Here is a 17328-nt window from a genome sequence, read left to right as displayed (position 1 = left end):
ATGCTTCATACTTATCATGATTGTTATTATTATTATTATGGCTGTCTGCCCCCCTTTTCTCTCTTCCGAAGGGGACTCAAAGCGGGTGGACAGCCTCCCCTCAGCAGACAATAGGAAATAGATGCAAACCTTCCAAGAGGACCAGAGAGGAAGGCCTTCTTCCTGGGCAGAGGGAGGCTGGAGAGGCTTCTTCTTCTCGGAGCTGCCATCCACACAAACAGGCCCCAAAAGGAAGGCCTGTCTGCGCCTGCGCAGAAACGCCTCTCAAGGGGAGGGAGGGAAGGAAGGGCCGCTTCCCCTTTAAACATGCAAATGAGCTCCGCGGGAGGGCGGGGCGAGGCTGGGCTGGCCTGAGACAGACAAGCAGACAGCCTCCCGAGTAGCCAATCGGGTGCGCGGTTGCTCAGGGAGGGAGGGAAAGAGGAGTGACGTCACAGCAGGATCCGCCTTTTCCGGCGCAGCCACTATTTCCGGAAGCAAAAGACAGGAGCGGCTGAGGTGAAGTTTTCCTCCTCTCTCTCTTCTTCTTTATTTCGCTATTATGAAAATATATTAACATGGCAGGCACTCTAATGACGATTGCATATTTATATATGGCAGACACTAATATTAAATATTAAATTAGTTAAATATTAAATTATATTGTCGAAGGCTTTCATGGCTGGAATCACTAGGTTCTTGTGGGTTTTTTCGGGCTATGGAGCCATGTTCTAGAGGCATTTCTCCTGACGTTTCGCCTGCATCTATGGCAAGCATCCTCAGAGGTAGTGGAACTAGGAAAATGGGTTTATATATATCTGTGGAATGGCTGGGGTGGGGCAAAGAGCTCTTCCCTGCTGGAACTAGATGTGAATGTTTCAGCTGATCACCTTCATTAGCATTTGAAGGCCTGCCTGAGCCTGGGAAAATCTGTTGCTGGGAGGTGTTAATCTATGCCTGGTTATTTCCTCTCTGTTGTTTTGCTGTTATAATTTTAGAGTTTTTTAATACTGGTAGCCAGATTTTGTTCATTTTCATGATATCTTCCTTTCTGTTGAAATTGTCCACATGCTTGTGGATGTCTCTGTGTAGTCTGACATGGTGGTTGTTGGTGTGGTCCAGCATTTCTGTGATCTCAAATAATATGCTGTGTCCAGGCTGGTTCATCAAGTGCTCTGCTATGGCTGACTTCTCTGGTTGAAGTAGTCTGCTGTGCCTTTCATGTTCCTTGATGCGTGTTTGGGCAATAACAGCTAAACAACAGAGAGGAAATAACCAGGCACAGATTAACACCTCCCAGCAACAGATTTTCCCAGGCTCAGGCAGGCCTTCAAATGCTAATGAAGGTGATCAGCTAAACATTCACACCTAACTGCAGCAGGGAAGAGCCCCTTGCCCCACCCCAGCCATTCCACAGATATATAAACCCATTGTCCTAATTCCAACAGACCTCACTACCTCTGAGGATGCTTGCCATAGATGCAGGCGAAACGTCAGGAGAAATGCCTCTAGAACATGGCTCTATAGCCCGAAAAAACCCACAAGAACCTATTAAATTATATGCTTAATTATATATAATATAATTAATCTATATATAATAATTAAATATATTATATTATATATAATTATAATATATAAAAAGAATGTATAAATGATATATCTATATATAATACTTTATAATTACACATATTATATATAAAATATATATTATATTAACGTTATATTAATATAACAAGTGGAGTGCCGCAGGGTTCCGTCCTGGGCCCGGTCCTGTTCAACATCTTTATTAATGACTTAGATGAAGGGCTAGAAGGCATGATCATCAAGTTTGCAGATGAGACCAAACTGGGAGGGAGAGCCAATACTCCAGAGGACAGGAGCAGGATTCAAATCCATCTCCAGAGATGAAGGGCCAAAACTAACAAAATGAAGTTCAACAGTGACAAATGCAAGAGTGGCAGAAAAAATGAAATGCAAAGATACAGAATGGGTGACGCCTGGCTTGAGAGCAGTACGTGTGAAAAAGATCTTGGAGTCCTCGTGGACAACAAGTTAAACATGAGCCAACAATGTCATGTGGCGGCAAAAGAAGCCAATGGGATTTTAGTCTGCATCAACAGGAGCCTAGTGTCTAGATCTAGGGAAGTCATACTCCCCTCTCTATTCTGCTTTGGTTAGACCACACCTGGAATATTGTGTCCAATTCTGGGCACCACAATTCAAGAGAGATATTGACAAGTTGGAATGTGTCCAGAGGAGGGCGACTAAAATGATAAAGGGTCTGGAGAACAAGCCCTATGAGGAGCGGCTTAAGGAGCTGGGCATGTTTAGCCTGAAGAAGAGAAGGCTGAGAGGAGACATGGTAGCCATGAATAAATATGTGAGAGGAAGCCACAGGGAGGAGGGAGCAAGCTTGTTTTCTGCTTCCCTGGAGACTAGGACACAGAACAATGGCTTCAAACTACAAGAGAGGAGATTCCATCTAAACATAAGGAAGAACTTCCTGACTGTGAGAGCCATTTAGCAGTGGAACTCTCTGCCCCGGAGTGTGGTGGAGGCTCCTTCTTTGGAAGCTTTTAAACAGAGGCTGGATGGTCATCTGTCAGGGGTGATTTGAATGCAAAATTCCTGCTTCTTGGCAGAATGGGGTTGGACTGGAGGCCCAGGAGGTCTCTTCCAACTCTATGATTCTATGATTCTATATTCCTCTTCCTTATTTTGCTCTTTTTAAAAAAGTAAAAAAATAAATTATTATTATTATTAAATATATTAATATGGCGGACACTCTAATGATGACTAAAAATATTGTAAATAAAAATAATATAATATAGGAGACACTAATATTAAATACAATATTTAAAATTATACTTTATTTATTTATCGTGTCAGGAGCAACCAGACAATTGTATTACATTTTTAACAATTTTTTAACAAACAAACAAAACAGATTTTGCAAGCTTGGTGGTTGATTAAATGTCTTTTGACCAGTATCTGGCCACTTGGAGTGCCTCTGGTGTTGCCGCAAGGAAGTCCTCCATTGTGCATGTGGTAGGGCTCAGGTTGCATTGCAGCAGGTTGGTTTCTCTGCCCATTCCCCACACCTAAGGAGCCCTACCTGCCCACTTCCCATACCAAAGCTGCCCTCTTTTCCCACACTCAAGCTGCCCTCCCTGCCCACTCCCCACACCAAAAGCGCCCTCCCTGCACCCAAGTCGCAATCCCAAGCTGCCCTACTGCCAAGGGGCCTTCCCTGCCCACTCCCCACACCCAAGGCGCACTCCCAAGGGGCCTTCCCTGCCCACACCCAAGCCGCCTTCCCGCCCCATGCCCAAGCCCCCTTCCGTCTCCCTGCCCGCACAACGCCCTCCCTGCGCCCAAGCCTTAATCCCCAGCTGCTCTTCCTACCCACTACCCACACTCAAGCCACCCTCCCTTCCCACTCCCAAGCCGCCCTCCCTGCCCTGACCCAAGGGACCCTCCCTGCTCATTCCCCCCACATAAGCTGCATTCCCAAGCTGCTCCTTCCAACCCATTCCCCACATCAAGGCTCCCTCCCCATGTCCACCCCATCTTTCTGTTCATAGAATTCTTTCTCCCACTGTCTGTAGCCTGTCGTGAGGCAATGTTGAAACAGGGCTGTGATGTCTTCTGGGAAATTCCGGTCAATGAGTGCGATGGTGTCTGCTGGGGGGCCCTTGGTGAATAGAGACACACATCCAAGCAGGTCCTTTTGTCATTGGTGTTGAGTTTGAGATTGCTGATTTTTTTCTATGAAGTGGACTGAGCCCTTAATGTCGTGTGTGGTGAGCCCAATATAGTCACCTTTCTTTCCCAGTGACATCACAGAGGGCCACTCACCTGGCAACAGCCTTTGTGTCATGAACAAACATTCATGCATACTTTAATTTATATATCTGTAAATATATGCTAGATTTTTGCCCCATGGACAAGAAACCTACAACCTCCTTTCCACCAATTGCCACTGCAAGCAGCGGACTGTTACATTGCCATAGAAAGGGGTGGCCCAAGTGGGGGATGTTGGGAGCTACCGTCCAAAAAGGCTCCTTTGCCCCATTGCTTTGGACGTTCTGGCCTGCAGCACTTGGGGCAAAGGGACAAAAGCCAGATCCCCCCGGTTTCCTATTGGCTTATGAGATTTGTAAGGTTTGTCTTAGGCTAGAAGTGATCTGAGACTCCTTGGTGGCCTCCCATCCAAGTCCGAACCAGGGCTGGCCCTGCTTAGACAGGGTCTGTTGACTTTAGGGAACTGAGACCAAGTAGCCAGAATATATTGTTTGTTACTGTTATTGCTATTGTGGTTATTATTAATAGTAGTGCCAAAAGAAATAGTGGTGATGCCATTATTATTATTGTTATCATCATCGTCAGTACTATTAATATTGTCTATTAATATTATTACTGTTTTGCTGTCACCACTTCTTGTTGTTCATTCATTCAGTTGCTTCCGACACTTCGTGACTTCATGGACCATTCCGTGCCAGAGCTCCCTGTCGGCCGTCACCTCCCCCAGCTCCTTCAGAGTCAAGCAATCACTTCAAGGATCCCATCCATCCATCTTCCCCTTGGTTGGCCCTTCTTCCTTTTTCCTTCCATTTTCCCGAGCGTAATTATCTTCTCTAAGCTTTCCTTCCTTCTCATGATGTGGCCAAAGTACTTCATCTTGGCCTCTCATAATCTTCCCTCCAATGAGCAGTCAGGCTTTATTTCCTGAAGCATGGACTGGTTGGATCTCCTCGCAGTCCAAGGCACTCTCAGAACTTTCCTCCAATACCACAGTTCAAAAGCATCTATCTCCCTTCGCTCAGCCTTCCCTGTCGTCCTGCTCTCACATCCGTAGGTGACTACGGGGAATACCATTGCTATAACTATGTGGATCTTGGTTGCCAGTGTGATGTTTCTACTCTTCACTATTTTATCAAGATTTGTAATTGCTCTCCTCCCAAGAAGTAAACGTCTCCTGATTTCCTGGCTGCAGTCTGCGTCTGCACCCAGAAATACAAAGTCTGTCACAGCCTCCATGTTTTCTCCCTCTATTTCCCACTTGTCAGCCATTCTTGTTGCCATAATCTTGGGGGGTTTTTTATGTTTAACTGCAACCCAGCTTTTACACTTTCTTCTTTCACCTTGATTAGAAGGCTCCTCAGTTCCTCCTCGCTTTTGGCCATCAAAGTGGTGTCATCTGCATATCTGAGGTTGTTAATGTTTCTTCCAGCAATTTTCACCCCAGCTTTGCATTCATCAAGCCCCGCACATCGCATGATGTGTTCTGCATACAAGTTGAATAGGTTGGGTGAGAGGAAACAACCCTACCATACACCTTTCCCAATCTCGAAACAATCTGTTGTTCCAGGGTCAGTTCTCACTGTTGCTACTTGGTCCTTGTACAGATTCCTCAGGAGAGAGACAAGGTGGCTTGGTATGCCCATCCCACCAAGAACTTACCACAATTTATTATGATCCACACAGTCAAAGGCTTTAGACTAGTCAATAAAGCAGAAATAGATGTTTTTCTGAAACTCCCTGCCTTTCTTCAGCATCCGGATATTGGCAATTGGGTCTCTCATTCCTCTGCCTTTTCTGAACCCAGCTTGTACATCTGGCAACTCTCTCTCCATGTCTTGCTGGAGTCTTCCTTGCAGGATCTTTAGCATTTCCCTTTTTTGGTATGGGGATATAAGTGGATTTTTTCCAGTCTGATGACTATTCTTGTGTTTCCCATATTTGCTGGCATATGGCATGCATCACCTTGACAGCAACCTCTTTCAAGATTTTGAACAGTTCAGCTGGGATCCCGTCGTCTCCTGCTGCCTTGTTGTTAGCAATGCTTCTTCAGGCCCATTCAACCTCACTCCTCAGGATGTCTGGTTCTAATTCACTCACCACACCATCAAAACTATCCTCGATATTATTATCGTTCCTATACGGATCTTCTGTATAGTCTCGCCACCTTCTCTTGATCTCTTCAGCTTCTGTTAGGTCCCTGCCATCTTTGTTTTTGACCATGTCAATTTTTGCCTGAAATTTACCTCCAATGTTTCTAATTTTCTGGAAGAGGTCTCTTGTCCTTCCTGTTCTGTTGTCTTCTTCCACTTCCATGCATTGCTTGTTTGAAATAGTTCCTTATCTCTTCTAACTAACCTCCGGAATTGAGCATTTAACCGGGCATATCTCCCCTTATCTCTGTTTCCTTTGCTTTCCTCCTTTCCTGGGCTACTTCCAGCGTCTCAGCAGACAACCATTTTGCCTTCTTGGTTTTCTTTTTCTTTGAGACGTACTTTGTTGCCACCTCTGGAACAATGTTGCAGACTTCTGTCCATAGTTCTTCTGGAACTCTGTTTACTAAATCTAGTCCTTCAAATCTGTTCTTCACTTCCACTGTATATTCGCTAGGAATGTTAGTGAGATCATATCTAGCTGGTCTGTGTGTTTTCCCTGATCTCTTTGGTCTTGTTCTAAATTGAGAAATGAGACGTTTGTGATCTGAGCTACAGTCAGCCCCGGGTCTTGTTTTCACCGACTGGATGGATGTCCGCCACCTTTGGCTGCAGAGGATGTAGTCAATCTGATGTCAGTGTTGACCATCTGGTGAAGTCTATGTATAGAGCCATCTTTTAGGTTATTGGAAGAGAGTGTTTGTTATACACAGCGAGTTTTCCTGGCAGAATTCTACCAGCCTGCGTCCCGCTTCATTTTGTTCTCCCAGACCATGCTTGCCTGTGATCCCAGTTGTCATTTGACTTCTCACTTTGGCATTCCAGTCTCCTGTAATGAAAGTAATGTCTCTTTTTGGTGTATTATCCAGTAGGTCCTGCAGATCCTCATAGAACTGGTCTACTTCTCCTTCTTCAGCAGCTGTGGTTGGGGCATATATTTGGATCACTGTAATGTTGAAAGGCTTTCCTTCCACTCAAATTGAGATCATTCTGTCATTTTTTGGGTTGTATCCAAGCACTGCTTTAGTGACTTTCTTATTAATTATGAATGCTACTCCATTTCTTCTGTGTTCCTCTTGTCCACAGTAGTAGATCTGGTGGTCATCTGTTGTGAAGTGGCCCATTCCAGTCCATTTCAGTTTGCTGACCCCCAGAATGTCTATCTTTAGTCTTAACATTTCACCAGTAACGACATCCAGTTTGCTCTGGCTCAAAGATCTTACATTCCAGGTTCCTATGGTGTGTTGATCTTTAGAGCATCGGATCCATCGTTCACCTCCAGCACTGTCGGCCTCTAGCTTTCCTTTCGGCTTTGAGCTAGATGCGTCATCACATCTGGAGCTAGTTGAACTTATCCTCTGCTCCTCCCCAGTAGCATTTTGGCCATCTTCCCCCAAAACAGATCCTGCCAATTGCTTCACCAAGGCCTCTCCTCGCCCACCCTCCCTCCTTCCCCCCTTCCTTGTCTCAATTTCCCAAACTGCCTTTAATCCTGCATCTTGAACTGGGTCTCTCTATCTCTCTGTCTCTCCCAGGTCCCTTCCACACAGCCATATAACCTGAAATATGATGGGCAAGTATAAATATGTGAGGGGAGGTCATAGGGAGGAGGGAGCAAGCTTGTTTTCTGCTGCCTTGGAGACTAGGAGACGGAACAATTGCTTCAAACTACAGGAAAGGAGATTCCATCTGAAAATCAGGAAGAACTTCCTGAGTGTGTGAGAGAGCTGTTCAGCAGTGGTACTCTCTGCCCCGGAGTGTGGTGGAGGCTCCTTCTTTGGAGACTTTTAAACAGAGACTGGATGGCCATCCGTTGGGGGTGCTTTGAATGTGATTTTCCTACTGCTTGGCAGAATGGGGTTGGACTGGATGGCCCATGAGGTCCCTTCCAAATCAATGAGTCTATGATTCTATGATACCAAGGAGAAGGGGGAACTAAATTTACCAGACCTAAAAGCATACTAAGGAGGCACCTGCATGACCTGGATCAGAGACTGGATACAATTCAAGAATACAAACCTTCTTAACTTAGAAGGACACGGAATAAGAAAAGGGTGGCATGCATATCTATGGTATGAAGGAGAGAGATTAAATAAGGCTTTTAATAAACATAATTAGCAGAAGCTTAATAGACGTCTGGAACAGGTAGAAGTTAGGTATGGAACCAAGAACACCCCTGTGGGTGAGACCAAGAGGAGCTCTTGCGAGACCCACCTCTAAGGATGATGTCAGAACATACGGGGAAATACTCATCAGGCTCAATGGCCAGTTTTTAGATCTTTCTTAGAGGTTGCTTGGGTGGGGATTGCCTAGAAGAAGACTAATAGACGTCTGGAACAGGTAGAAGTTAGGTATGGAACCAAGAACACCCCTGTGGGTGAGACCAAGAGGAGCTCTTGCAAGACCCACCTCTAAGGATGATGTCAGAACATACGGGGAATTCCTCATCAGGATGTTGAGGGGGAAAGGTGAACTGGGCGTCAAAGACTGGTTCCACTATCACCAATTATACGAAAGGTTCAAAAGGGGGAACTGAAAATTATACCAGATAAAGAGGGGAAAGTCTAATAGCCAGATTGTACAAATATATCCTATGTTACAAATTGGAAGACAGTTTCATGAAAACCTCCATGATTTCATGGGCAAAAGATCTGGGGAGAAGTATAGATTTCGACATTTGGGAAAACCTGTGGAACAAAGGCTTCAGATTTACAGTGGCAACTTCAGTTAGGGACAACTTATATAAGATATTATATATCTCCAGCTCTCCTGGCCAAAATAGATAACTCACAATCAGGATCCTGTTGGAGATGCAAAACTAAGAAAGGGACCTTTTTTTTCCACGTGTGGTGGTCTTGTGAATTGGTGCAGGTCTACTGGAAAAGAATCATAAAGGAAACAAACAACATGATCCACAACAAAGTAAAAAAAAACAACATCCGATGTGCCTATTGGGAATATTCAGAGATAGATTAGAGCAGCCGGAGTGAGAAATTTGCCTGTATAGCTTCATGGCCGCACTGATTACGACTGCCAAAGATTGTGTCATGAATGACTTTTCAATAACTTTAAAGCATAGGTTCTTTTTATTGCAATTTCCAGTGTGAGAAGGTATATCAGGTTACAGAAAATATTTAGACAAAGAATGACATTGGACATACAGACAGACAGATTCTATGCAACTACATTGGAGTCACAATTACATGGCTAACAAACAAAGGGCAATTACATTTTCACTCAACATCCACACCACATGTACACGCATTCATCCTCAGGCATTCAAATATTACCCTATCATTTTCTCCCTCCTTGGAGAAGCACACCTGTTAGGCCAGACCCAGCTTTCCTTGCAGCCTGCCAATGTATAGTTCCATAACTTACATAACTTCAAAACGCCAAATGCCAAAACTTCTTCCCTAAGCACAATGCCAAGGACCAGATCTTTGTTTTCCATACAGCAGAACCTGACTCCCTGCACAAAATTCAAGACTCCAAAAGAGCACTTCTTCCTCTTCCCTTGAGAAAGAAGCCCCAAAGTGACCAGACTGCTCCCTTGCACATCTGCCACTCCATGGTACACTATCTCTCTCCTTCCCCTGGAGCAGAGCATAGCGGGTGGAACAGACTCCTCAGGTCTACCACACTTTGAGCATTATTAGACTGAGTCTTTTATAGGAATATTCTGCTGATGTCATCCCAAAGTTGTAAATGAATGATAGACGTCTTCCACCCTGGATCCATCTCAGTTTCCTGGCCAGATGTTGATTTTCATGATTGGGGTTGACAAACACAAAGCTTGTTTTGACTTCCTTCTTAACATAAGGAATGGTGCAAACATTTCTGTCCAAGTTCTTATCACAGCTTACTTTTAATTACAGTCCAGCAAGCAGGTAGTTAGCCATTGCAGGCCTTATTTATTTATTTATTTATTTATTTAATTACTTCTACCCCGCCCTTCTCACCCCCGAGGGGGGACTCAGGGCGGCTTACAAACGAAGGCACAAGTCGATGCCTAAATCAATAAACAAACAATACATAAAAGCAATTTAAACGATTAACAAGTTAAAAACATTAATACATAGTAAAATAGCAAAACAATCTCATGCTCAGTGTTCAGAGTCCGTTTATCTATTCCATTCCGTTCGCCCTTGTTTATCATCAGATCTTTCCTTAGCTGCCAGAATATCCAAAAGCTTGGTCCCATATCCAGGTCTTCAATTTTTTTCTGAACGCCAAAAGGGAAGTCGCTGTTCTAATCTCCCCGGGGAGTGAGTTCCACAGGTGAGGGGCCACCACTGAGAAGGCCCTGCTCCTCGTCCCCGCCAACCTCACTTGTGATAGTGGCGGGGTCGAGAGCAGGGCCTCCCCAGACAATCTTAAATTTCGAGATGGGATGTAGAGGGAGATCCGTTCGGACAAATACACTGGGCCGGAACCGTATAGGATTTTGTAGGTCAAAACCAGCACTTTGAATTGTGCTCGGAATTGGATCGGCAGCCAGTGGAGCTGGTGTAACAGAGGGGTGGTATGCTCCCTGTACACTCTCCGATGAGTAATCTGGCTGCTTCTCGCTGGACTAGTTGAAGTTTCCGAGCAGTCTTCAAAGGCAACCCCACGTAGAGTGCGTTGCAGTAATCTATTCGGGATGTAACGAGAGCGTGGACCACCGTGGCCAGATCTGACTTCCCAAGGTACGGGCGCAGCTGGCGCACAAGTTTTAATTGTGCGAAAGCTTTCCCGGCCACCGCTGAGACCTGGGGTTCCAGGCTCAGCGATGAGTCCAGGATCCCTCCCAAGCTGCGAACCTGCGTCTTCAGGGGGAGTGCAACCCCGTCTAACACAGGCTGTAACCCTATACCCTGTTCGGCCTTACGACTGACCAGTAGGACCTCTGTCTTGCCTGGATTCAATTTCAATTTGTTAGCTCTCATCCAGTCCGATACAGTGGCCAATTAATATTTTACTGGTGCTTCCCAAATTATTAGTTCCATCCATACAATCCTCTTCCATTCTTCCCCACATATCATTATTAAATTCACATTTATAAAAACTGCACATTAAATTTTTGTGACAATTGGATGGTGAAAAATATTAAGCATTAAAAATTGAAAGATTAACTGTGGGATTATGCACAAATGGATAAGATTTCTACCAATTTGAAATATGAAAATCATGATTTTTTTTAAAGAAACTGGAAGCTGGCCTTAGCATACTATATAAATGCCCCCGCTTTCCTCCTTTAAAAAGGTTTTAAAAACCTACCTATGCAATCTAGCTTATGGAAAGGCAGAGGATTAATATCCTTTCACATATTTCCTCGCATTGATCTACCTCAGCCCGCTGGGCATGGTATACTATTTATTTTAATGTATTGTGTTTAATTTGTATGATTCGTTGTGTTACATTATGTTTCCTTAGTTTAATTCTCGGATAATTTTTGGTTGGTTTTATAAGTTAAAGTGAGATCATTTTATTCCTTGTTTACATCTTTATTGCTATTTGGCTGTTCTTGGCATTGAATGCCATTTTTATTATTTCCTGGAAACCACCCTGTTTCCCCTCGGGGGGAGAGGGTGGGTTATTATTATTATTATTATTATTATTATTATTATTATTATACCCTGCTTTAACTTGCCAAAGGGAGATAAATATTAGGAGTCCCCATTTTCCTTCTATCATTTATTCTTTTAATTCTCCATTCTTTCCTTTCCTTTTTCTTTCTGGATTCATTCCCTTCTTGTTTAAGAATCAATGATTGCCTTTGTTGGCATCTGTGTATGTGCTTGAGACTCTGATGTCTGCATTTCATGGTATTCCCATTTTCAATATGACCCATGAAAGGAAAGGGGGAAAATCTTGCAGGTAAAGAAGGTTTCTGGCTTTCATCACTGATCTTTTGCTTCTTTCTTCACCAGGGAAATGAGGATTCTAGGGAACCAACTTTTGGGTGCAGTAAGAAAACCAGTAATATAGGAAGAAGGAAGAAACAATCTCACGGTGCTGATCTAAATGTCTGGAGTGTCTGAACTCATAGTTCAAATCTACATAGACATCAAAAGATTCACACTGGAGAGAAACCAGATAAATGTATGGAGGGCGGAAAAAGCTTCACTGAAAATTCAGGTCTACAAGTGCATCAAAGGACTCACACTGGGAAGAAATCCTATGCATGCCTAGAGTGTGGAAAGAATTTCACTCATAATTCAAGTCTACGTTCGCATCAAAGGACTCACACTGGGGAGAAACCCTATAAATGCCTGGAGTGTGGAAAGAATTTCACTCATAATTCAAATCTACGTTCACATCAAAGGACTCACACTGGGGAGAAACCCTATAAATGCCTGGAGTGTGGACAAAGCTTCACCCAGAGTTCAAATTTACTCTTGCATCAAAGGACTCACACTGGGGAGAAACCCTATGCATGCCTGGAGTGTGGACAGAGCTTCACTGAGAGTGGAAGTCTACGATCACATCAAAGGACTCACACTGGGGAAAAACCCTATGCATGTCTGGAGTGTGGACAGAGCTTCAGTCAGAGTGGAAATTTACGATCACATCAAAGGGCTCACACTGGGGAGAAACCCTATAAATGCCTGGAGTGTGGAAAGAGCTTCACTGAGAGTGGATATCTACGTAAACATCAAAGAACTCACACTGGGGAGAAGCCCTATGTATGCCTGGAGTGTGGACAGAGCTTCACTCAGCATGCAAACCTGCGCTCGCATCAAAGGACTCACACTGGAGAGAAACCCTATGAATGCCTGGAGTGTGGACGGAGTTTCACTCATAATTCAGGACTACGTTTGCATGAAAGGACTCATACTGGGGAGAAACCCTATAAATGCCTGGAGTGCGGAAAGAGCTTCACTGATAATTCAAGTCTACATAGACATCAAAGAACTCACACTGGGGAGAAACCTTATGCATGCCTGGAGTGCGGAAAGAGCTTCACTGATAATTCAAGTCTACATACACATCAAAGAACTCACACTGGGGAGAAACCCTATGCATGCCTAGAGTGTGGGCAAAGCTTCACTCAGAGTTCCAATTTACGTTTGCATGAAAGGACTCACACTGGGGAGAAACCCTATAAATGCCTGGAGTGTGGACAAAGCTTCACTCAGAGTTCCAATTTACGTTTGCACGAAAGGACTCACACTGGGGAGAAACCCTATGCATGCCTGGAGTGTGGACAGAGATTTACTCAGAGTTCAGATTTACGCTTACATCAAAGGACTCACACTGGGGAGAAACCCTATGCATGCCTGGAGTGCGGAAAGAGCTTCACTGATAATTCAAGTCTACATAGACATCAAAGAACTCACACTGGGGAGAAACCCTATGCATGCCTAGAGTGTGGACAAAGCTTCACTCAGAGTTCCAATTTACGTTTGCATGAAAGGACTCACACTGGGGAGAAACCCTATAAATGCCTGGAGTGTGGGCAGAGTTTCACTCATAATTCAGGTCTGCATAGACATCAAAGAACTCACACTGGGGAGAAACCCTATGCATGCCTCGAGTGCGGAAAGAGCTTCACTGATAATTCAAGTCTACATAGACATCAAAGAACTCACACTGGAGAGAAACCCTATGCATGCTTGGATTGTGGACAAAGTTTCACTCGGAGTTCCAATTTACGTTTGCATGAAAGGACTCACACTGGGGAGAAACCCTATGCATGCCTGGAGTGCGGAAAGAGCTTCACTGATCATTCAAATCTACATAGACATCAAAGAACTCACACTGGGGAGAAACCCTATGCATGCCTGGAGTGTGGACAGAGCTTCACTCAGCATACACACCTGCACTTGCATCAAAGGACTCACACTGGGGAGAAACCCTATGCATGCCTGGAGTGTGGACAGAGCTTCACTCAGCATACACACCTGCACTTGCATCAAAGGACTCACACTGGGGAGAAACCCTATGCATGCCTGGAGTGTGGACAGAGCTTCAGTCGTAATTCAAGTCTATGTTTGCATGAAAGGACTCATACTGGGGAGAAACCATATGCATGCCTGGAGTGTGGACAGAGCTTCACTCAGCATACACACCTGCACTTGCATCAAATGACTCACACTGGGGAGAAACCCTATGCATGCCTGGAGTGTGGACAGAGCTTCACTCAGCATACACACCTGCACTTGCATCAAAGGACTCACACTGGGGAGAAACCCTATGCATGCCTGGAGTGTGGACAGAGCTTCAGTCGTAATTCAAGTCTATGTTTGCATGAAAGGACTCATACTGGGGAGAAACCATATGCATGCCTGGAGTGTGGACAGAGCTTCACTCAGCATACACACCTGCACTTGCATCAAATGAAGCACAGTGGGGAGAAACCCTATGCATGCCTGGAGTGTGGACAAAGCTTCACTCAGAGTTCAAATTTACGTTTGCATGAAAGGACTCACACTGGGGAGAAGTGCTAGAAATGTCTGGAATGTGCACAGAGCTTCACTAATAATTCAAGTCTGTGTGTGCATCAAAGGACTCACACTAGGGAGAAACCCTAAAAATACCTGGAGTGTGGAAAGAGCTTAACTGATAATTCAAGTCTACATTACTCACACTGGGCAGAAACCCTATAAATGTCTGGAGTGTGGACAGAGCTTCACTCGTAATTCAAGTCTATGTTCCCATCAAAGGACCCACACTAGGGAGAAACTCTAGAAATGCATGGAGTGTGGAAAAACCTTTTCTGATAGTTGAAATCTACATAGACCTAGAATTCACATTGGAAATAACTGTATTATTTGACCCCAGAGGGACACCCTAAAACAGAACTTTCCAAACTTTTATGTTGGTGACACTCTTTTTAGACATTCATCCATTCACAACATGGTTATTCAGTTTAACTAGTGACCACAGCTTAAACCAACCCCTTATAAGATTTTGAATATAAATATGATATAGAAATATTTGTTTAATATACTCTCTACTATATAAAAGATTATTGTGTAGTTTCTGCTATAGCTGATGAGATGTTATTATATTTTATCAACAGATTGGAGCCCCCGGTGGCGCAGTGGGTTAAACCCCTGTTCCGGCAGAACTGAAGACCGATAGGTCGCAGGTTCGAATCCGGGGAGAGCGCGGATGAGCTCCCTTTATCAGCTCCAGCTCTTCATGCGGGAACATGAGAGAAGCCTCCCACAAGGATAATAAAACATCAAAAAAAAACTGGGCGTCCCCTGGGCAACGTCCTTGCAGATGGCCAACCCTCTCACACCAGAAGTGACTTGCAGTTTCTCAAGTCACTCCTGACACGACAAAAAAAGAAAAAGATAGACTCTCAGCACTAAAAATGAATATATTACCAAAACTACTGTATATCTTTCAAAACCTCCTGATAATAAGAAATAAGGGAATTTTAAAAAAATTGAATTCAAAGATTATAAAATTTATTTGGAAGGGCAAGAAATATACTAATTTGTTAGATGACAAGAGTAGAGGGGGATTAGGCCTACCAGATCTCAAACTATATTATGAGTCCAGTGTTTTAGATTGGCTTATGGACTGGATATTTTTAAATAAACCAAGAATACTAACATTGGAAGGCCAGGACCTTAGACAAAGATGGCATGCCTATTTGTGGAAGGCAAAAGGAAGAGGGGCCGACCAAGGGCAAGATGGATGGATGGCATCCTTGAAGTGACTGGACTGACCTTGAAGGAGCTGGGGGTGGTGACGGCTGACAGGGAGCTCTGGCGTGGGCTGGTCCATGAGGTCACGAAGAGTCGGAAACGACTGAACGAATGAACAACAACAACAAAGAAAAAAACAGAAAAAAATTGGGAATCAACAGATTTTATTTTCTTAATTATTTCTGGTCATTATTGTGCAAATAACAAAAGTTGTAACAGAACCTACACTTGAACACACCAGCATTCCCCTTTGGTCGTGATGACACCTCTCTAAATGTATTTAAACAGAGGCTGCAAAGCCTTCCATGGTTGCCTTCCTGCCTGGCTGATAACTGCAGCAAGCATCATTTATCCTCAGAGATGGTAGGAAGTTGTTATCCCGCACAAAAAGAATGACTGATGAACATCTGCGAACGATCAGAGATGGACAAAGAGGCTCTGCTGATTCAAGGGAAATCTTTGAGCATCTTCGAGAAAGATTGGGACTTGTTTATCACTTTTTCGCAACAACAACAACAGGGGCAAATGACAGTTGTTGGATTTATGAATTTAGAAGAGTGTTGTCAAAAGCAGAAGTGTGCTTACATAGGATTGTCTAAGGGAAATAGAATAATAAGGGATATAATCAACTCAGAGTAAAGTTCTTACAACTAAACCCAAGTCTGTTTGTTGATTTGTTTGTTAGAATACTTTGTGTGTCTAGCTAGGTGTTTTTATTGGTCTGTTTAGTAAATTTTATTTTTGTAGTTGTTTGTGGTGGCCACTCAGTGAGCTGTATAATTTGAACATATATATATTACTGTGTTTCTCTTTTTCCTAATTAAAAATGTGTTTGCAAAAAGGGAATTTAGAAGGGTCATAATATCAGAGACTGGAAAGGCAGATACGACTGGGGTTTTCTTTGGAGACTTTTAAACAGAGGCTGGATGGTCATCTGTCGGGAGTGTTTTGAATGTGATTTTCCTGCTTCTTGGCAGGGGGTTGGACTGGATGGCCCATGAGGTCTCTTCCAACTCTTTGATTCTATGATTCTATGATAATACATCAAGTTCTTTTGGACAGTGTTGTCTTTTCATTTTGAATAAGTTTTTTTATTACGTGAATTAATTCCATACAGAATATGAGAAAGAAAAACATTTCTTTCATCCTCCAGCAACCTCCAGAATCTGAAGTGGATGAACTGTTGAATGGCCTGTATCTATGTGTATTTCTTGTATGTCAAAATTGGCATTGGATGTTTGCTTTGTGATCCACCCTGAGTGCCCTTCGGGATGAGAAGGGCGCAATATAAATACTGTAAATAAATAAATAAAGATAATCCAGTACACATAATTTATGTATAACCTTGCTTCCAGGGATCATATCCATAATGTTGGGTTTTTTTTGTTCCATTCCCACCTTATATCTTTTTCAAATCGCTAATAGACTTTTTCTTATGAAATGTGTATGGAAAACTGTATTAATTCCATCTTTTCCATTCAATTAAATACACATGCCAGCCAAATCTTAGGTCATATCTCTCTAGGTCAGCGGTTCTCAACCTGGGGGTTGCGACCCCCGGAGGGGTCGTTAGGTTATTCTGGAGGGGTTGTGGCATGGTCTCATTAGACCCCGCCTCCTCCTGTAGGCTCCATGCACCCTCAACAGCGCACCAAAGAGACACTGGGGCCTTCAGAGAAGCTACTGGGAGAGGGACGTTGGCAAGCATGTGGGGGAAGAGGTCCTGGGAGCATGCATGCAAGGGC

General features: G+C 43.8%; 1 protein-coding gene across 1 annotated transcript; it reads left to right on the top strand.

Annotated features, from left to right (window-relative positions):
• The first annotated feature begins 459 nt into the window (after positions 1-459).
• LOC132761652 (zinc finger protein 850-like) lies at positions 460-15366 on the top strand. The gene is made up of 2 exons (XM_067473265.1): positions 460-498; positions 11849-15366. Exon 2 carries the CDS (start codon positions 12023-12025, stop codon positions 14366-14368), a length of 2346 nt encoding a protein of 781 aa, XP_067329366.1. The 5' UTR covers positions 460-498; positions 11849-12022; the 3' UTR covers positions 14369-15366.
• Positions 15367-17328: the final 1962 nt, after the last annotated feature.

This window comes from Anolis sagrei, chromosome 1 (genome assembly GCF_037176765.1).
Source record: "Anolis sagrei isolate rAnoSag1 chromosome 1, rAnoSag1.mat, whole genome shotgun sequence".
Lineage (NCBI taxonomy): Eukaryota > Metazoa > Chordata > Lepidosauria > Squamata > Dactyloidae > Anolis > Anolis sagrei.
The sequence above is the reverse complement of the archived record's forward strand: the minus strand, read 5'-3'. Positions and strand labels throughout refer to the sequence as shown.

Coding starts and splice junctions, on each gene's coding strand:
- LOC132761652 (XM_067473265.1), top strand. CDS start 12,023: ATGGAGGGCGGAAAAAGCTTCACTGAAAATTCAGGTCTACAAGTGCAT.